General features: G+C 47.7%; 1 protein-coding gene across 2 annotated transcripts in view; it reads right to left on the bottom strand.

The window, feature by feature from the left end:
- Positions 1-22421, bottom strand: part of LOC140429071 (rapamycin-insensitive companion of mTOR-like) — a 321889-nt gene that overhangs the window by 37762 nt on the left and 261706 nt on the right. For both annotated transcript variants that reach the window (XM_072515622.1, XM_072515623.1), the window contains 3 exons: positions 14826-15879; positions 13731-13908; positions 8857-8941 (listed from right to left, as the gene is read on the bottom strand). In XM_072515622.1, the coding sequence (XP_072371723.1) occupies positions 8857-8941; positions 13731-13908; positions 14826-15879 (1317 nt within the window). The remainder of the gene's footprint in view (positions 1-8856; positions 8942-13730; positions 13909-14825; positions 15880-22421) is intronic.

Here is a 22421-nt window from a genome sequence, read left to right as displayed (position 1 = left end):
TTACGACCCCGATTCCGTCCCCACAGAACTAGACACCACCTTTTGGCGCCGCGACAATTCATATAGGCTCGTCCGGAACGACAAGATGGACCCCAAAATCGCACCATGCAGCCCTATCAGCCCTGATACATTCCAGAGTATGGCATCCGGGAGAAGATGACGACTTTGAGTCTGCCTCCCAAAGCGAGAACCCCTTTGCGACCCTGTTCGCAACCGATAACTGAGGTGTCCAGATGATGTTGTAAAAAGGAACCGCTTGGGAGAAAACGGTGTCCTTTCTGATGGAACCTGCAGCAAGTTTAATGTTGTTTGTAGTGGTATTGTTAAATGTTGTTTGTAAGATCGAAAAAAAATTCACGGCCCCATGCCACCACCCTTCTGACGCCCACTGGTAGTCAGAGAAACTAGTTTGTCCCGGACGCTAGTTCAGAGGAACTAGTTTGTCCACAGATACTTGTTAATGTCCCAGACGCCAGTTCAGAGGAACTCGTCTGTCGACAGAAAAACAAACCGTTCATAACTGCCCTTCAGGTTTAAAGGTAAAACCAATATGGCAACCCCCCACGATGACTACATTTTTGCCCGTTCTTGCCGGTTGCTCAGGCAGTGGAGAAACGGCATTGGTCTCTGCCCTGCCTGAGGACCCCCCTCTGGTCAGCTACGCTCGGGTAGAGCACACACGGCATTGGTCGCCGTCCTACCCGGGGATTCCATCCAAATCTTACCCGGCGCAGCTCATATGCACCTCATTTCGGCACTTTTGGTTCAAAAAGTTGTGTTTTGTTTCCGGCAACCCTTAGGCTGCCAACCCTATGCTATTTACATCCTCAAACATTTGGATGGTAAATCGTACAGCCTGCGAGGCGGCTCGCACTGTTTCAGTATTTGTAAGTGTGACCTGTCCAATATTCGGTAAAAAAAAAGAGGGGGTCACACATGGTGACAAATTGTAAAGGGAGAATTGGCACTGAAGGACAGACATACTAACAGACGAGATATTAAACCAAGATAGTAACAGACACTATGCTTGATCCCACAGAACTCCAGAAGCTCCAGCGAAGAGAAGAGAAAGAAAAAGAACCATGAGGACATCCTCCGTGTTGCTCATCACCCTAATGAACATTTGGTTGCGCGCGAACGCGAACCCCCTGACCCCAACCCCCCTCCCAGCCGTTAATGATTCACTTCCCCATAGCACGCAGAGCCCAGTCACAAGCGACACCACACCATCTTGGTGTGACAGATTTATAACCTGGTACTCCCTGTCCTACTTAATAGAATCCCTATTAGTGTTGGCGATACTCTGCAGCATCGTGCAGACTATCCGCATGAGGAAATGGAGGAGGAGAGCCTTCAGCGCTCGCACCCCGGTATACAGAATAAGATCCCCTATGTTGTTATCCCCAGGACCCCAAACCCCTCGATCCATAATAAAGGACATTTGTTTGCGTTCTTCTGTAAATAAAGAAATGGAAAGATTGTACAACCCTGTGCTTGACTGCCAAGCCAGGAAAAATGTAAATGCTGCTTTCATTTTGTATTGTTTAGGAAGTTAGTATGATTGAATGTTTGAGTAAGTGTAGTTTATTGAGGACAGTTAGAGGTACCGTTTTTTAAATTTTGTAATGCATGTCCCTGTTTTGACATAGCGCCACTTCGAATGTTAGTTAAAATTTTTCTTGCATAGTTATGGTCAGTGAAGAGGCCATAGAAGAGTGCTCGCCGGGTCAGGGAATGAGGACAACGCAGTTATGTGATCCTTCACGCTTCGCGTTAGGATCACAAAGAGGGTGTGTAGCCACCTGAGTTGGCCACTTCCCGACTTAAAATGGAGAACCGCAAAGGCTGAAGGGAAATTCAGCCAACACAGGCAAAGACTAGCAAATACAGAAATCATGTATATTGGAACCTGCAGAACAACCAGACAGCACCGAAACCAGCAGCCATCTGCATAGTAATGTAGCAGCCATTGACATATTAATGAGCGATCCCCGGGAACAATCAAAACATTTTAAGGTAAACAATGCCAAGCCAGACTCCTCGGCGCCAGCAGGAGCCAACACAAAAGAGGTTAACGGACACTTAGGACCTCCTAGCGATCAGGGAACCGCTCCAGCATTGGAGAAATCGATCCAAGTGATCGGAAAGTAGTCCAATCACTTGAAACCAGGTATGGGGTCCGCCCCGAAGGGCGGGAAGCCCCATGGGACTATAAAGCAAAGCCCCCAAGTTCAAATAGTTCTTCTTGACAGGGTCACTCAGCAATGCGAAGCAACCCCTGAGAGTGAACTGTCCAGCGGCCTCCAAACAAGTAAGTCTCAAGTCAACGCTCGCTACGAGATAGGCGCTCCTAGCTACCAGTCCATACCAGCTTTGAATCCCGCAGACTCAGGACCTGAACGAAAGGCCATTTGTTCCCCTGACCTGGTGGGCCAGTCCGAAGCTAAGTATAGGCCTGTTAGTTATAGAAATAGCCTAGAAAGTAGAGTTTATGCATGAGTAGTGATTTACTGTGTATAATAAATGTGCTTTGATTTGAATCTTACTAATTGGTGTGTTGAGTTATTGATCATTACTTGAACTTGAACCTCGTGGCGGTATCATAAAGATACCTGGTGACTCTAGAGCAAAGGTTATAAAACAGAGCCAATTGAACCAACCAAAAGTTAGCAACATCAGATACAGTGAAAAGTATTTTTCTGCGAGCAGCTCAAACAAATCATTTAATACATGAAATAAAAAGAAAATACATAATAGGGCAACATAAGGTACACAATGTAAATATATAGACACCAGCATCGGGTGAAGCATACAGGAGTGTAGTATTAATTAGGTCAGTCCATAAGAGGATCGATTAGGAGTCTGGTAACAGCGGGGAAGAAGCCGTTTTTGAATCCAGAAGTGCAAACTAATGCTCGAGGGACATGGGTTCAAATCTAACTACAACAGCTGGTGGAATTTAAATTCAATTAATAAATCTGGAATGAAAGAAAGCCGTTCTCAGTAACGTAAACCATCAAACTGAAACTATGAATTATCGTAAAAACCGATCTAATTTGCTAATGATACTAATATTAATAATAATTTACAAATTATTATTATAATGTCCTTCAGAGAAGGAAAGCCGTACATGTGATTCCAGACCATAGCAATGCGGTTGACTCTTAAAATGCCTTCTGACATGGCCTACCAAACCACTCAGTTGCATTAATCACTACAAATCCAAAAAGAAAGAAAACTGGAAACACAGCATTGACTCAGGCACCAGAAATGACAATTACATACCCAACCCTGTTGACCCTATACGTCCTTTTTGCGGGGGCCACGAAGCATTAACAGCAGCAGCAACTTCCCTTGCTGCACACTCCTTCCTGCTGGTTCAAAACTGGCCAGCTTTATTTATACTTGGAGTTTACTAATGGTTTCTCCGCCCCCCTCATTGGGGAAGCTCATACTCCCACAGGATTGTGGGATTGTCATTAGTCCCCAGCCAATGGTAAGCAGGCAGGTTATAACATCCCTCCCCCCCAAAGTCCAAGGAATCCACCGAAGACCCTGGCGAAGGAGGGCGTCGTACTCGTTTTGCCGCAGGCCGGACACCATTTGCACGCAGCGCTGGATCAGGTGACTTGTAACGAGACGGAGACCTGCGCTTCCGTGATGATCGGCGTAACGGTTGTACATCCACGGCCCGTGGACCCGACGATTCCCCCTCTGATGCGTCCTGTCTCCATCTCGGATTCAGAGTCTGCTGCCTCCGTCATGTCAGCGTCTCTATCTCCATTTGGTTCTGTAACGACCTGCGCAGGCTTTGAGTGAGGCACCAGTGGAAGATTGTGAGGACTACCTTCCCTTGTCTCTGGTCTCTGCAGCTGTAGAAATGAGCTCTGGGGACGGGGAATCTTTGGAGGGGATAGTCTTCTGGACCGAACGTGGTCTACATGTTTGCGCTGGAGACGACCCTGGGCTTGCACCTGGTAAGATATAGGGCCCGTTTGGCGAAAGATTACGCCAGGAACACACTGGGCACCACCAGCAAAATTCCGAACGAACACTGGGTCACCGGGCGCAAACTGCCGAATCGGCCGATGCCGAGAAAATCCCTGTCCCTGCCGTTCTTGTGTGCTGCGTACTTTTGCGCCAATGTCCGGGAAAATCATACTAAGGCGGGTGCGAAGTCTCCGGCCCATTAGGAGTTCTGCGGGTGCTACCCCAGTCACCGCATGGGGGTGGTCCTATACGTAAACAAAAAGCGAGCCAGTCTCATGTCCATTGATCTGGAAGACTGCTTCTTTAGGCCTCTTTTGAATGTCTGCACTGCGCGCTCTGCCAACCCATTTGAAGCCGGGTGGTAAGGGACAGTGCGTATGCTGTTCATCTTCATGAACCTCGCAAACTCCTCACTCGTGAATGGAGTGCCGTTATCCGTGACCAGCACCTTGGGGAGGCCATGCGTACTAAAAGACAAACGCATCTTTTCAATTGTTGCGCAGGACGTTGTACCCTGCATCTTATGCACCTCTAGCCATTTAGACTGGGCGTTGATTAATAGAGGGAACATGGATCCTTGAAAAGGGCCTGCAAAATCTGCATGCAAGCGTGCCCACGGCCGCCCTGGCCATTCCCAGTGATGTAGGGGCGCGACTGGCGGAAGCTTCTGATGCTCCTGGCAAATGGAGCAATTTTGGGCCACCTTCTCAATGTCGGTGTCGAGGCCTGGCCACCAGACATAACTCTGGGCCAACATTTTCATTTTGGTCACACCTGGATGCCCATTGTGCAAGTCTCTTAGTATCAGCTCCTGGCTTTTTTCCGGGACAATCACATGCGTCCCCCACAAGAGGATACCGTCTTCCACGCTGAATTCTAACAGCTTGGAGGAAAATGTCCGCAACTCGCCTGGGAGCTGTCTATGCTGCCCACCATACAGGACTATGTGCCGAACCTTTGACAGGACTGGCTCCGTCTGGGTCCACTCATGGATCTGTGATGCCGGGACAGGCAAGGTGTCCATAAAATTTAGGGTTGCAACCACCTCACCGGTCGTGGGGGTCGACATGGGGCCGGTCGATAAAGGCAATCGGCTCAGTGCGTCGCCATTTGCTATCTGCCTTCCTGGTTTGTGCTCCATAGAATACTCGTATGCAGCAAGCAACAAAGCCCAGCGCTGGATCCATGCGGAAGCGATGTGCTGTATTGGCTTATCCTTTCTGAAAAGTCCCAGCAGAGGCTTATGATCAGTCACGATAGTGAAATGGCGGCCATACACGTACTGGTGGAAGCGTTTCACCGCAAAAAACACTGCCAGGCCCTCCTTCTCGATCTGCGCGTACTTTTTCTCCGCTGCAGTCAATGTGCGGGAGGCGAAAGCTATCGTTCGCTCGGCCCCTTTCTCCATCTTGTGGGACAGGACGGCCCCAATACCATACGGGGATGCATCACATGTGACAAGCAAAGGCTTTCCAGGATCACAGTGGGTTAGTAAGCTTTACCCGCCGGAAAGCGGTTTCTTGCGGCTGACCCCAAACCCAGGTGTGATTTTTCTTTACCAGAAGGTGCAACGGGGCCAGCGTAGTTGCCAGATTGGGGAGGAACGTCCCGTAATGGTTTACGAGACTGAGAAAAGAACGAAGATGCGAAGTGTCAGTCGGCGCGGGGGCCTGTTGAATCGCACGCACCTTCTCTGCGACGGGGTGCAAACCTTCGCGGTCCACCCGATACCCTAGGTAGACTACTTCCTTTGGCTGAAATACGCACTTGTGCGACGTAAACGGACTCCAGCCTCCTAAAAGCGTCTAAGGACAGCCTCCAGATGTTCCAAATGTTCCTGTTCCGACGTCCCTGTAATCAAAACGTCATCTAAGTAGACAGCAACACGTGGTAAATCTCTCAAAATGCCCTCCATAACACGTTGAAAAATAGCGCAGGCAGAGGATACTCCAAAGGGCAACCGTGTATATTCATACAGGCCCCGGTGTGTATTAATCGTTACATATGGTCGGGAGGCAGGGTCCAGCTCCAACTGCAGGTAGACGTGACTCATATCTAATTTTGTGAACGAGAGTCCACCTGCAAGCTTCGCGTAGAGATCCTCTATGCGAGGCATTGGATGTCGGTCGAGTCGGGAAGCCGTATTCACTGTAAGTTTATAGTCACCACACAAGCGAACTATGGCATCCGGCTTCATTACAGGTACAATTGGTGCAAAACGGACAGGCCTGTGATAATACCCAAACTCTCCAAACAAGTGAGCTCCCCTTCTACCTTATCGAGCAAGGCGTAAGGCACCGGGCGCGCCCGGAAATAGCGCGGTGTGGCTCTTGGTTCGACTTGGATACGGGCTACGGCCCCTTTTATTTTCCCCAAACCAGGCTGGAATACATCTGGGTATCGTCCTAGCACCTCAGTCAACCCTTCAGAAACGGTTTGGAGGATGTGCTGCCATTGCAACCGCAAATGGCGCAACCAGTCCCGACCCAACAGGCTGGGCCCATGGCTGCGCACCACGATAAGTGGGAAACGCCCCTCCTGGCGTCCATAAACAACAGGGGTCATTGTAGTTCCTGCAATGTCCAGTGGTTCCCCCGTGTAGGTGGCCAACCTGGCCTGTGAGTCGGTTAAGGAAAGGGTCTGTATACCCTGCTTGATGCGGTCGAATGTCCTCTGGGCGATCACGGAGACCGCTGCGCCAGTGTCCAACTCCATCTCAAGCGGGTGATCATTGACGCGTACTGTCACCATAATGGGGCCACACTGGGAGCTGCCACACAATGCAGCTGCAGGCAGTTATCCTCCGTCTCCACGTCCTCAGGAGTAGTCGCCGCAGGTTCATCCACATGGAAGGTACGGCCCCTGGGCTGGTCCCAGTTTCGGTCGGAACGACGGCGCCTCTGGCGACCCCAGGACCGGCGTCCGCGACGGGGTCGGCGCCTACAAGTCTGACACGGACATGGCTCCTCATCCATTGGTTCTGGAGAAGGCTCCCTTCGGGTAGGAATGTCCGACGGCCACTGGCGTCGGTCCGGACGTCGCCTCGCCCAAGGTACCGCAGGAGTGCGGGGGGACATTTTCGGATGGAAGGGGTTGCGCGCCAAGGCATGCACTTCCATTCCCTGGAGCTCCTGCACTCCTCGTTCTGCGCTCTCTCGGGACAATACTATTTGAATGGCCTGTTGAAAAGTCATTGTTGGCTCAGCTAACAACTTTCTCTGGGTGGCCGCATTGTTAATACCGCAAACCAAACGGTCGCGTAACATTTCTGACAAGGTCTCACCATAGTCCCAGTACTCCGCAATCCTGCGTAGCCTGGACAGAAAATCGGCAAGGGATTCTCCAGGGGTCCTCTCAGCAGTATTAAACCGGTAACGCTGGACTATCATGGACGGGGTTGGGTTAAAATGTTGCCCCACTATATTCACAAGTTCATCAAACGTTTTGGTGTCCGGCGCAGCTGGGTACGTAAGGCTCCTAATCACCCCAAACGTATGCGGGCCGCAGGCGGTGAGCAATATGACCACCTGGTGCTCGTTTTCGGTGATATTGTTTGCCTGGAAATAGTAACGCATCCGTTGTGTGTACTGGTTCCAGCTTTCCAGCGCAGCATCAAAAACATCCAAACGTCCGTACAGAGGCATGGTATAATAGAAAACAACTTCCAACCTGTATCCAACAAAAATCCAGGGAGGTGGCTTCAGCAGTGTAGACAGCTATTCACATTAACCCTCGTTGCCAGATTTGTGAGGGCCACGAAGAATCCAGCACGAGTTTTAAGGATACAAAGTAATAACATTTATTTACAATAACATATATATATAACAACAGCAGCAACTTCCCTTGCTGCACACTACTTCCTGCTGGTTCCTAAACTGGCCAGCTTTATTTATACTTGGAGTTTACTAATGGTTTCTCCACCCCCCTCATTGGGGAAGCTCATACTCCCACAGGATTGTGGGATTGTCATTAGTCCCCAGCCAATGGTAAGCAGGCAGGTTATAACAGTCCTCTTTATTACCTGCACCACATGTACTGCAGTGGTTCCAGATGGTAGCCCACCACTGCTTTCTCAAGGGCAAATAGGTATGGGCAATAAATGCTGACCCATACAGCAATGTTCACATGCCATGAATTTAAATTTATTCACCACAGGATTCCCAGCTCTTGCAGTCACAGAATTTACATGGCTCGTCCAGTTCAGTTTCTGGTCAATGGTAACTCCCTCAATGATGGAGGGAGATTAAACAATGGAAATGTCGTTGAATGTTAAGGGGAGACCGATAGATATCTTTTATTCAAACAATGATTGCTTGGTACTTGAGGCGCAAATGCCACCTTAGAAACTGCAAATGTTAACCTCGTGTGCCAAGAATTGTACTGAACATAAAGAACATCCTCACTTTTGATCTTGAGATGGGAAGCTGAAGATGGTAGTGCATAGGACACTACACTAAGGAACTCCTGTGTTCTGGGAATGAGACGATTGACCTCCAATCTTCCTTTATACCAGGTATGACTCCAACAAGTGGAGGGTTTCCCACCCCCAATTACTTCATTTTTGCGAGGGCTGTAGGGTTGCTTGATTCCACATTCAGCCAAACGATGCCTCAACATCAAGGGTGAGAGGCAGCATGGAAACATCACTACAGCAGTCCTGCAGTGCTAAAATCACTTATGGTTCTTGTAGACGGCAAACATGTTTTCTGTAAATAGTCATTCTTTACTGGACAAAGAGTTAGCATGCTATTTGTGGACGCCACTCAGCTGAGTTCAATCCTATACTCTGCTGACAGCCACAGGTTTGCACTTTCTGGTAATGGAGACTGGAAAGATTAGCAGGACAGGTAAGATATCTGCCATTACCTTCTTCATCTGATTCGTGGTCTTGGAACAAATGGTCTTCTTTAGGCAGGGTACATTTCTGCTGAAAGTACGGAATTTCTTTCACCTGGCAAAAAGTGCAAGATGGAATTGTTAATCTTACAGCTTTAAAAAAAGATTTTACATGATCAGACCTGGGTTAGGCAACAAACTACCTATTCACACCAGCTAAGGAAAAGGGAGGCGGCCAGGGAGATAGGAAGAGTGAAGGACAGAGGGGGGAACACGGTCTTGGACCCAGTGGGGGTGAATGGGGTGTTCAAGGAGTTTTACAGTCGGCTGTATGAGTCGGTGCCCCCAGCTGGGGTGGAGGGGATGAGGCATTTTTTGGAAGGGTTGAAGTTTCCAAAGGTGGAGGGAGGGTTGGTGGAGGGTTTGGGAGCCCCTAGCGGGATTGTAGAGGTAGTAGAGGGATTGGAGGCCATGCAGTCAGGCAAGGCCCTGGGACCAGACGGCTACAGTGGAATTTTACAAGAGGTTTTCTGGGATGCTGGGCCCACTGCTGGTGAGGACATTTAATGAGGCAAGGGAGCGAGGTGTTCTTCCCCCAAAAATGTCACAGACTTCGATTTCATTGATCCTGAAGCGGGAAAAGGACCCAGAACAATGTGGGTCATACAGACCAATCTCCCTACTGAATGTCGATGCCAAATTGCTGGCCAAAATTCTGGCCTCGAGGATAGAGGACTGTGTTCTGGGGGTGATAAGGGAAGATCAGACGGGGTTTGTTAAAGGCAGACAGTTAACGGCCAATGTTAGAAGGCTACTGAATGTGACCCTCCGAGGGGGGGTGGTGAGAGGCAGAGGTGGTGGTTGCTATGGACGTGGAGAAGGCCTTCGACCGGGTGGAATGGAAGAATCTGTGGGAGGTCCTGTGATGGTTTGGGGTTGGGCAGGGCTTTATTGACTGGGTTTGGTTGCTGTACCAGTGTGCGGACGAACCGGGTGAGTTTGGACTATTTTAGACTGTACCGGGGGTCAAGGCAAGGATGTCCCCTCTCCCCACTGCTGTTTGCCTTGGCTATAGAGCCATTGGCGATGGCGCTGAGAGCATCAAGGGAAGGAAGGGGCTGGTCTGGGGTGGTGGGGGTCTGGAGGGACAAAGGGTATTGTTAAATGCAGACGACCTACTCCTATATATTTCTGACCCTTTAGGGGGAATGGGGGAGATTATGTGGATATTAGGGGAATTTGGCCGGTTCTCGGGGTACAAATTGAATATGGGAAAAAGCGAGGTTTCTGTGATCCAGGCGAGGGGGCAGGAGAGGAGACTGGGGGAGACTGCCGTTTAAGTGGTGGGAGGGAGTTTTCGTTACTTGGGTATTCAGGTGGCACGGGGATGGGAGCAGCGACATAAATTAAATCTGGCCCATTTAGTTGAACAAATGAAGGAGGACTTTCGGTGGTGGGACATGCTCCCGCTGCCACTGGCGGGGATACAGACCATAAAAATGACGGCCCTCTGAGATTTTTGTTTGTTTTTATGTGCCTCCCTATTTTTATACCAAAGGCCTTTTTTACACGGGTGAAAAATGGGTTTGTGTGGGCGGGTAAAACCCCACGAGTAAAGAAAGTACTGTTGGAGCGGTGCAAACTGGGGGGGGGGCACTGGCACTGCCGAACTTTAGGAACTACTACTGGGCGGCAAATATAGCCATGATTAGGAAGTGGGTAGTGGTGGAGGGGTCGGTGTGGGAGCAGCCTCATGTAAGGGCACAAGTTTGGGGGCATTGGTAACAGCTCTCTGCCTTTCTGACCGGCCCGGTACTCCACAAGCCCAGTGGTAGTGGCGACCCCAAGAGTCTGGGGGACAGTGGCGGAAGCATATGGGAGTGGAGGGAGCGTTGGTATGGGCTCCAATTTGTGGTAACCACCGGCTTGACCCGGGAAGGATGGATAGGGGGTTTCGGAGGTGGCAGAGAGCAGGGATTGAGAGGCTGGGGCATCTATTTATTGACGGGAGCTTTCCCTGTCTGGAGGAGGAGTGTGAATTGCCAGGAGGGAATGGGTTTCCTTATTTCAGGTAAGGGATTTTGTGCGAAGGCAGGTTTCGACATTTCCGTTCCTACCGCCACAGGGGTTACAGGATAAGGTAGTTTCTGGAACGGGGGTGGGGGAAGAGGACGGTATTGGAAATCTATAAAGAACTTATGGAGTGGGGGAAACCCAGATATGGGAGATAAAACATAAATGGATAGATGAGTTGGCTAAGGAGTTAGAGGCGGGTCTGTGGAAGGATGCTTTGAGCAGAGTCAACATGGCCTCATCATGTGCCAGGCTCAGTCTGATACAATTCAAGGTGGTCCACCGGGCACACATGACAGTGGCCCGGATTAACAGGTTTTTTGGAGTGGAGGACAGGTGTGTGAGGTGTGCAGGAGGGCCCGCAAACCATGTCCACATGTTTGGGCATGCCCGAAGTTTAGGGGATTCTGACAGGGATTTGTGGATATCATGGCCACAATACTAAAAATGAGGATGGCGCCAAGTCCAGAGGTGGCGATTTTTGGAGTGTCGGAAGACCTGGGAGTCCAGAGGGCAAGAGGCTGACATTTTGGCCGTTGCCTCCTTGGTAGCCCGGAGACGGATATTACTAGCGTGGAGGGACTCGAAGCCCCCGAAAATCAGGGGTATGGATTAGCGACATGGCTCGGTTTCTCAGACTTGAGAAAATTAAGTTCGCCCTGAGAGGATCAACGTTAGGGTTCGTTCGGAGGTGGCAGCCGCTTATTAACTTCTTCAGAGAAAGCTAAACTGTCAGCAGATTCAATAAGAGGGGAGGCGGCGGTTAGGGAAGAGTTAGGCTATTTTTTGTCTAGATTAGGCAGGAACAGTGGGATGTGTTACGCACTGAACTATGTTTACATTTGTATTTGTATCTTTTATTGTTATAAAATCATAAATGCCTCAATAAAATGTTTGTAAAAATAAACAAACTACCTGTTGATTTACTGAAGAACAAACAGGTACACAGTTGCTTGGTGGTAAAGAACTGCAATATTGTTGAAAGAGACAAGCTTTTCTGGCAACACCATGTGTGAATCTTATTGTTGTGTGGGCAGCATGGTAGCACATTGGGCGGCACAGTAGTACAGTGGTTAGCACCGTTGCTTTACAGCACCAGGGTTCCAGGTTTGATTACCCCTTACATCACGGAGTCTGCACCTTCTCCGTGTCTGCGTAGGTTTCCTCCGGGTGCTCCAGTTTCCTTCCACAAGTCCCGAAAGACGTGCTGTTAGGGGAATTGGACATTCTGAATTCTCCCTCTGTGTACCTGAACAGGCGCCGGAATGTGGCGACTGGGGGATTTTCACAGTAACGTCATTGCAGTGTGAATGTAAGCCTACTTGTGACAATAATAAAGATTCTTATTACAATGCCAGATGCATAGGCCGCACGTTCCAACGATTGGCTGCATGACTCAAACCATGTTCCTTTGGTTGTTCGTAATACAGAGTATACTCAATCAGCCCACCCATGCAAAACCCAAAATAAAATGGCTATCTACTGTTAGATGTGATTGTGCAGCACCTGCTAAACCGGCACTTGTGCCTGAGTGCACTAATAGGTACACTGGCAATCAATTTAAGATAATCAAAGATCATAACGTGACTTATTTACATTTGCTAAATATATTCATACGCAGGGACCTCTTCTCTGAAAACAAAAGGAATATGTTGAAGCTTTGCAACTTTTTGAACTACCCGGGAGTCTGGAGAGCCTATAATTCCCTGTAGGTTCTCCAAGGTCTACTCCTGTTCCTAGTTCTTATGCAACTTGTCAACCAATCTCCTGTAGTATATATTGTTATGATTGTTTGAAATTTGGCATTCTTGCATTTAACCTGATGAGTGTAAGATCAAAAGCTTCAGCAGCATGTCTCGCTTTTCAGAAACAAATAGGTAAATTAACAAGTACGTCAAAGTAACTGAGAACTTTACAATTCCTCCTGAGAATATGGAAAACAACAAAGATGCCTCTTCTGTGGAAACATTCAACATAATAGTGAATGGTCAACATGGTCCACAATTAGTTGATGAGGTTGCTATCTTGAACCTTTTCCAGTCACCCACAGAGTAATTATTGACCTGGTGGAAATGGATCTCAGATACACCATGAAAACTGTTTTGAACATATACCGCAGAAATGAAATTAAAAAGCATCGCTCCTAAGCCTGCTCCACCATTCATCATGATCATGGCTGATCATCAAGTTCAATAAACTAATCTTTGATAATTTTAGCTCAAGAGCTATATCTAATTCCTTCTTGAAATTACACAACGTTTTTGCCTCAACTATTTTCTGTGGCAGTGAATTCCACAGATTCACCACTCTCTGGGTGAAGAAATTGCTCTTCGCCCCAGTGCGAAAAGGTTTACCCCTTAACCTCAAACTATGACTCCTAGTTCTGGACTCCCCCATTATCGGGAACATTTCTGAATCGATTCTGTATAATCCTACTGGAATTTTATATATTTCTATGAGATCCCCTCTCACTCTTCTAAACTCCAATGAATATAATCCTAACCGACTTAGTCTCTCCTCATATGACAGCCCTGCCAGCCCAAATATCAGCCTGGTAAACCTCTGCCAGCCCAGAAATCAGCCTGGTAAACCTCCGCTGCACTGCTTCCATAGCAAAACATCCTTACGCAGATAAGGACATCAAAACTGCACACTAGCTAAAAAGCAATTATTTTTAACAAGTAATGGCAGATACGCTGCCCCACCAACATCTCCCTTATACACTGAGATAACTCTTTGCCCACGAGCAATGGCAGATCTCCAGAGCCTCGAACCCTGGCCTTAGGCATTACAGGCAGTAATCTGCCGAATTATCCCTCTATATGTCTTACCTGGAACAACTCACTGACATCACTAGGCAACGAAAGGCCTATGTAATCGTCTGTGCTGCCATAGGTGGCAGTGGAGACCATGGAACGTACAGAGGAAGAGCGCTGAAGTGTTGTATGATTTATTGGACTTAATAAATCCTCTTTGTCCAGTGAAGCGAAACTCAAGGCTTTGATAAATCTGAATAAGAACATGTGAAGATGAACAGGTATCAGAGCACTCTCTACTGACCAACTGGAACCAGTGGTTCTCATCCGCTCCACTCCAAGGTGCCATTTGTGTTAGAAGAACTCCATGGGCCCCCTACCCTTCCAAAAATACAAACAATCTTTTTGTATAAAAATTAGTTCAACTCATTAAATATATATTTTATTGTTTTTGTGTTTTTTTACGTGAAACTTGTTGCTTTTATTGACCAACAATTTGTGCCAATATTCAAGTGTAACATCAATTCCTAAATAAAATGCATTTCAAAATGACTATTCCGTGCTCTCCTGGCTGGTCTCCCACATTCAGCCCTCCCTCCGTAAACCTCAGGTCACCCAAAACACGCACTGACTCCCTTTCCCCAACACCCTGCGCTCGCTCACCTACATTGGCTCCTGGTCCACCAATGTCTTGATTTGAAATTTTTTATCCTTGTTTTTAAATTCCTCCAGGCCTTGTCCCGTCTGACTCTAATCTCCACCAGTTCCATAATCCGGAGATATCTGTGCTTCTCCAATTCTAGCCTCTTGAGCATCCAAGATTTTAGCCTCCTTAAACCTCTTCACCTCTCTTTTCTCCACTTTGACATTTCCTAACCCAACTCTTTGAACAAGCTTTTGGTCATCTGACCTAATGGCTCCTTATGTGGCTCAAGTGTCATATTTTGTTTGATAATGGAAACACCGTAGCACATTGTACTGTGCTGTACAAGTTGTTGCTATTACAACCTTTTCAAGATACAAACTCAACATGCAGGTTTCCAGATAGGGCTACATGTATAAAGTGAAGCAGACACAGATGGAAGATGTTATTCCCCACTCCCTCAAAGCGTCTCCTTTCTGAAGGTGCAGGTATATTGCAATATTTCACTAAAAGATAAGCATACTTACCTTCTTGGTGTCAACCTTGAATCCAGGCTGCCTGTCTTCATGGTAATTGTGTCTGTGAACAGTACATCCTTTGCTGGAGATGCCAGGGCTTCAGAGTGTGACAGCGATGAGTGCATCCTCTGTTGCTGCAGTCGTTTCAGAGTTGCATACCCGAAAGCATCACGTGGGCTCGTATAGCTAAAGTTGTAGTCGGTCAGGCTTTTTATAGTAGTGACTGAAGGTGCTTTGAGTGACTGCGCCCTTCGGGGGAGCGTGTGTGAAGATCCCAGGGGGACAAGTGAAACAGAGTTTGACTTGGACAGAGGTAGATGGTTGGACTGGGGCGTGAGGGACACACTGGTTTTCACCGTTCGTGCACTGACTATTGTATTCAGGCTGCCGCAGTCTGTGTCAGCATTGGCAGGATCCAGGCGGACTGTTTCACCGGATGGACTAGAGCTGACAGAACTCATAGAGCTAATACCACTTGTTGTTGTATCCGTGTTAAAGCTCTGGCTACGGCTTTTGAACTGTGTGCCCGTCGTACCATCCCCCATTGACCGGTCCTTGATGATCTGTTCCTGGTGATTATCCCCCAAAACAGTTTTTGGGTGCTTTAGTTCAGACTCAGAGATACTTTGCGAGCTTCCTCTGTTGCCATTGCTATGATCCCGGCTGCTGACAAATGATGTCTCCAAGCTCAATGTATGGCTCTTGTGCAGTCGGTTACCATTGAAGATACTGGTAAACACTTCACTGTGCAAATACTCCGTGCTGTTGGCTGGCTCAGTGACAGCCCTAATGCGCCGCTGGACTTGCTTCCTATCTGCTGCTGCTTTGGCAGACTTGGAATCACTGCTACTGCGCAGTTTCTTGCTAGGCAGTGAAGTCAGATTGTTGAAGAAGCGTCGAGGGACAAATCTGGAAGAGCTGAGGATGCTAAGTGGGCTTTGTTCCTTCTCCTTAGCAGATTTGGGTCTCTCTAGCAGAGACGGGTCCCCCTCCTCTGTGATATCCAGGAAAAAGGTGCTGGTTGTACTACTCCCATATCGATCATCTTCCATAATAAACATGCCTGCAACACAAAAGCAGCCCGCAGCACATCATTACCTGTGTTGGTCATGTGAGGAACTCTATAAAATCTTGTCCAATTGAGATGGCAGAGCTGAATCAAGCCACACCGCAGACCTGCTATCATTTGGGAGAATTGACTGGTGCAGCCAACTTGAGAACTGAACCATTAACATTTGGGCTCTAAACTGTCATAACCATTGAAGGAAGAGCTGCCCTTCTACCATTTGCAATGGTCCGTACTTGACAGTTTAAATGAACTGAATCTGTTGGCACCATTCTACGGTACAGAGCTGATCACCTTGTTAATGGAGAGCACAAGGCTGGTTAATGTGCAAAAAGAAGCTTTTATACATATGAGAAGTTAGCCTAAGGGAACATTGTATCTAACGTGCTGTGCCGGCCCTGCGAGTGTTTGATGGGGACCATGTAGAGGGAACTTTACTCTGTATCTAACCCGGTGCTGTACCTGCCCTGGGAGTGTTTGATGGGGACAGTGTAGAGGGAGCTTTACTCTGTATCTAACCCGGTGCTGTACCTGCCCTGGGAGTGTTTGATGGGGACACTGTAGAGGGAGCTTTACTCTGTATCTAACCCGGTGCTGTGACTGCCCTGGGAGTGTTTGATGGGGTCGGTATACAGGGAGCTTTAATTTGTTTCTAACCCAGTTTTGTACCTGTCCCGGGAGTGTTTGATGGGGTTGGTGTAGAGGGAGCTTTAATTTGTTTCTAACCCCATGCTCTACCTGTCCTAGGAGTGTTTGTTAGGGACAGTGTAGAGGGACCTTTACCTTGTATCTAGCCTGTATCTGGTGAAGGAGTGCTTGCTGCTGAAAGTAGTGTCAGAATTTGAGAGATGGTCAATTAATCTCACCTTGATGCAAACAAATCAGCAAAAAGGGACACAGTCGTGGTAAATGACACTGTTATAATATCACAGGACAGGCCCAGCTGGTGTGTTTAACCTAATTGTTCCAGGATTGGCAGCACAAGTAGAAAGGTTTTAATGTTTTCCAAGAGAAAATCCTGAAGCTGCTTTTAGATCGAGTTTATTGACATGTTGCCCCCCCGCCACCAGCCCTCTATTTGGCATTTTCTGATCTCATTTGGCCACAGTCACCAGTTCTATGGCTGATGTTTTGTGTAAAATTACCAATTAATGCCAATATTATTAGTGTGATTTGTTGTGCAGAGATGAGGAATTTCTTCTCAGAAGGGCATTTGTGTTTGGAATTCTCTTCCCCAGACAGCATTGGAGGCTGAGTTATTGATTATATACAAGGCCAAGTTCACCTTTTTTTATTCACTTCTGGATGTGGGCATCGCTGGCCTGACCAACATTTACTGCCCATCCCTAGTTGCCGTTCAGAAGGTGAATGTGAGCTGCCTTCCTGAACCGCTGCAGTCCATGTCCAGGGCAGCACGGTAGTACAGTGGTTAGCACTGTTGCTCCACAGTTTCAGGGTCCCAGGTTCGATTCCCGGCTTGGGTCACTGTCTGTGTGGAGTCTGCACGTTCTCCCCATGTCTGCGTGGCTTTCCTCCCACAAGTCCCAAAAGACGTGCTGTTAGGTAATTTGGACATTCTGAATTCTCCCTCAGTGTACCCGAACAGGCGACGGAATGTGGCGACTTGGAGCTTTTCACAGTAACTCATCGCAGTGTTAATGTAAGCCTACTTGTGACTATAAAGATTATTATTATTATGTGGTGTAGGTGCACCCACTGTGCTGTCCGGGAGGGAGTTCCAGGATGTTGCCCCAGTGACAGTGAAGGAACACCGATATATTTCCAAGTCAGGATAGTGAGTGACTTGGAGGGTAACCGCCAGGCGGTGGGGTTCCCAGGTAACCGCCATCCTTGTCCTTATAGATAGCTGCAGTCACAAATTTGGAAGGGGCTGCCTCGGGAGTCTTTGGTGAGTTCCTGCAGTGCATCTCGTAGATGGTACACGACTGCTACTGTGCGGTGGTGGAGGAAGTGAATGTTTGTGGTTAGCTGCCAATCAAGTCGGCTGCTTTGATCCGGATGGCGTTGAGCTTCCAGAGTGTTTTTGGAGCTGCATTCCATCCAGGCAAGTGGAGAGTATCCCTTTACATTTCTACCTTGTAGATGTTGGTCAGACTTTGGGGAGTCAGGGGGCGAGTTACTCACTGCAGGATTCCAAGCCTCTGACCTGCTCTGATAGCTATTGTATTTATATGGCTAATCTAGCTCCGTTTCTGGTCAATAGCAAGCCCCAGGATGTTGGGGTGGAGGATTCAGCGGTGGTATTACCATTCACTGTCAAAGGCCGATGGTTTGAGATGGTCATTGCCTGGCACTTATGCGAAGACAATCTTACCTGCTACATGTCAGCCCAAGCCTGGTTATTGTCCAGATCATACTGCATTTGGACACAGACAACTTCAGTATCTGAGGAGTTATGAATGGTGCTGAACCTTGTGCATCATCAGCGAACCCCACTTCTGACTTTATGATGGAAGGAAGGTTGTTGATGAAGCAGCTAAAGATGGCTGGGCCTAGGACATTACCCTGAAGAACTCCTGGAGCTAAGATGATTGACCTCCAAACACCACAACCATCTTCCTTTGTGCCAGGTATGATTTCAAACAGCGGAGGGTTTCCCCCCGATTGCCATTGACTCGGGTTTTGCTAGGGCTCCTTGATGTCACTTGGGAAGATGCTGCTTTGATGTCAAGGGCAATCACTCTCACCTCACCTCGGCCGTGAGCAGGTTATTGCTGAGAAGTGCCACTTGGTATCACTGTATGTGGACCCCAAATGTACAATCTCATTCGGAATTTAACATATCCAGGAACTCCAGAATCTAAGTCTTTTGCCCATCTTGTAACATTGATAAAGGATCATTTGAACCCCAGATCGTCTATCATCATGTTGCGTTTTAAGCTTAACTCTGCTGTAAGGGAACCAGGGGAGACGATTATAACAAACACAGCAAAATTCAGAAAATTGGCAGAGCCATGCGGATTTGGATCATCAGTGAGTGACATGCTGCCGGACAGATTGGTTTGCAGCATAAATAACAAAGTTACAGAAAAAGCTGCTACCACAGAATAAGATTTCCCTAGAGAAAGCCGTGGAAATAGCTCAGGCAATTGAGTGCGCTGAGAAAGGTGCTCTCGAGTTACAGTGCATGCAGGCAGGCGAGGTGAATCGGCAATGGCGCAATACATTTGTAAGTCGGGCAGGCAAAGTCGAACGCGCAAAAGAGACAGACCAGAAACTCACTGAGCAAGGCAGAGGACAGAAGGAAAAAAACGGGTCAACAACCCAGAAATCATGATGAATGTTATAGGTTCGTGGGAGGTCACCCTCAGGAAAGATGCAAATTCTGGGATTCTATCTGTTTTGGCTGCAATCGCAGAGGCTACATCCAAATTAAGTGCCGAGTCAAACAGGATGCACCTAAACTGAATTGAATTGAAAAACAAAAAAAAACTGAACTCCAGTGCATACTCTGGAGTAAGATTCAGAAGAGAAAGTGGAGTTATATCAATTGAATGCCAAGATGAATAAATTGACTCCAATCATCATAGCACCCCTGATAAACGGGTAGCCATTAAGCACTGAAGTGGATACCGGTGCTTCTGTTACCATTGTCGGGGAACAGATATTTAAATATCTTGAAGGCAGAGATCAACCCCTAATGTTTTTTTAAAATATTTTTATTCAAGGCCTTTCAACAAAATATATATAAAATATCAACAATCAAGAACATCCGAAGAACCCAACAAACAACCCCAACCCTCCAGCCACCCTGTCACCGACCCTCAACCACGTCCCGCCTTCCACTTTTTAACCCCCTTACCTCCCCCACCAAGACCCCCCCCTTTGCTGACCCCTCAATCCTCCTTGAAAAAATCGATGAACGGTTTCCACCTCCGAGTGAACCCTTTTACCGACCCCCGCAGAATGAACTTGATCTTCGCTAACCACAGGAATTCTGCCAGGTTGCTCATCGGCACCCCTACCTTTGGTGGCTCGGAGTCCCTCCGACATAACAAAATCCGTCTCCGGGCTATCAGGGAGGCAAAGGCCAATACATCGCGCTCCCCCCACCCCATACTCTCGGGTCTTCCGACTCACCAAACATCACCACCTCCGGACTTGGGGTCACCCTCACCCCCAGAACCTCAGACATAACATCCGAGAACCCTTGCCAGAATCCCCTCAATCTTGGACACGCCAGAAACACGTGGACGTGATTCGCAGCCACACTACCCACCCACCCCTTCAAAAAGCCTGCTAATCCTCGCCACCGTCATATGGGTCTTATGCACCACTTGTTCAACCCCTAAAGTTAAGTATTACAACAGCTAAATTGGCTACATTTACGTGAGAAAACCCCCAAAATTTGGGAACTACATCCGTGCCGGTGACTTATCAGCATCAGTCTGCTCACCTACCGATTGTCGCCACAAAAGGCCAGGGGCCTTGCCTCATGGGACGAGATTGGTTGTGTCAAATAAAACTGAATTGGCTAATGATCTTGAGTATAGATGAAGTTTACAAGGAGTTTTAGTCTCCGATAACAGCACTGCCTTTACAGGGGTAGAATTTCAACATTTTATGGAAACTAATGGAATAAAATGTGTGCACGGCACCCTATCACCCAGGCTTGAATAGCTTAGCAGAAAGAGCTGTCCAGACATTCAAGTCAGCAATGAAAAAGCAGGCACCACACCTTTAAGATTGAAGCTTGCTAGATTCAAACAACAATGAACAATATAGCACAGGAACAGGCCCTTCGGCCCTCCAAGCCTGCGCCGATCACTATAGAAAAAGTCCTATCTAGACCAACCGCCTGTATCCTTCTATACCCCGTCTGTTCATGTGCCTATCCAGATAAGTCTTAGAGGTCACTAACGTATCTAGCTCAACCACCTCACTTGGCAGTGCATTCCAGGTCACCACCATCCTCTGTGTAAAAAAACTTCCGCCGCACATCTCCACTGAACCTTTCCCCCCTCACCTTGAACTTGTGCCCCCTTGTAATTGTCATTTCCACCCTGGGAAAAAGCCTCCAACTGTTCACCCTATCTATACCCCTAATAAATTTAGAAACTTCTATCAGGTCGCACCTCAGCCTCCGTCTCGCTAGGGAGAACATTCCAAGTTTATTCAATCTCTCCTCACAGCTGATACCCTCCATACCAGGCAACATCCTGGTAAACCTTTTTTGTACTTTCCCCAAAGCCACCATGTCCTTCTGGTAGTGCGGTGACTAGAATTGGACACAGTATTCCAAATGTGGCCTAACCATCGTTCTATATAACTGTAACATAATTTTTGAGCTTTTTTACTCGATACCCCGTCCTATGAAGGCAAGCAGGCCATATGCTTTCTTTTCCACCATTTCCACCTGTGTTGCCACTTTTAAGGATATGTGGACCTGCACGTCCAGATCACTCTATGGTTCTGCCATTTATGTTACAGCTCCCACCTGAATTGGATCGACCAAAATGCATCACCTCGCATTTGTCTGGGTTAAATTCCATCTGCCATTTCTCTGCCCAATTTTGCAGCCTACCTATATCCTGTTCAATCTTCTCTGACAATCTTCATCACTATCCGCAACTCCTGCAATCTAAGTATCATCCGCAAACTTGCTAATCAGATCCGCTACGTTTTCTTCCAAGTCATTTATATACATTACAAAGAGCAGAGGTCCCAGTATTGATCCCTGCGGAACACCATTAGTTACAGATCTCCATTCGGAAAAACACCCTTCCACTGCTACCCTCTGTCTTCTATGGCCAAGCCAGTTCTGGATCCATCCAGCTAGTGCACCCCTGACCCCATGTTATCTAATCTTTTGCACCCACCTCCTATGAGGGACCTTATCAAATACTTCACTAAAGTCCATGTAGACAACATCTACAGCCCTTCCCTCAATCATTTTTGTCGTCCACTCAAAAAATTAAATTAAATTAGTGAGACATGACCTCCCTCGTACAAAACCATGCTCTTTTTCGTTAATAAGACCATTCACTTCCAAATGTGCATAGATCCTATCTCTGAGAATCTTTTCCAACAATTTCACTATCACTGACGTCAAGCCTATAATTACCCGGATTATCCTTGCAACCCTTCTTAAATAACAGTACAACACTGGTCATCCTCCAATCCTCTGGGATCTCACCCGTGGCCAATGAGGACACAAAGATTTCTGTCAGAGGCGCAGCGATTTCATCTCTCCCTCAGTAATCTGGGTAGATACCACCTGGCCCTGGGGATTTGTCTATCCTAATGCTTTTTAACACACCAAACACTTCCTCCCTCGTAATAACGATCTGCTCTAAAGTGTTGTAGTCAAGAAGGCATACGGCATGCTTGCCTTCATTGGCCGGGGCATTGAGTATAAAAATTGGCAAGTCATGTTGCAGCTGTATAGAACATTAGTTAGGCCACTATTGGAGTATAGTGTTCAATTCTGGTCGCCACACTACCAGAAGGATGTGGAGGCTTTAGAGAGGGTGCAGAAGAGATTTACCAGGATGTTGCCTGGTATGGACGGCATTAGC

This window comes from Scyliorhinus torazame, chromosome 9 (assembly GCF_047496885.1).
Source record: "Scyliorhinus torazame isolate Kashiwa2021f chromosome 9, sScyTor2.1, whole genome shotgun sequence".
NCBI classification, from domain to species: domain Eukaryota; kingdom Metazoa; phylum Chordata; class Chondrichthyes; order Carcharhiniformes; family Scyliorhinidae; genus Scyliorhinus; species Scyliorhinus torazame.
The sequence above is the reverse complement of the archived record's forward strand: the minus strand, read 5'-3'. Positions and strand labels throughout refer to the sequence as shown.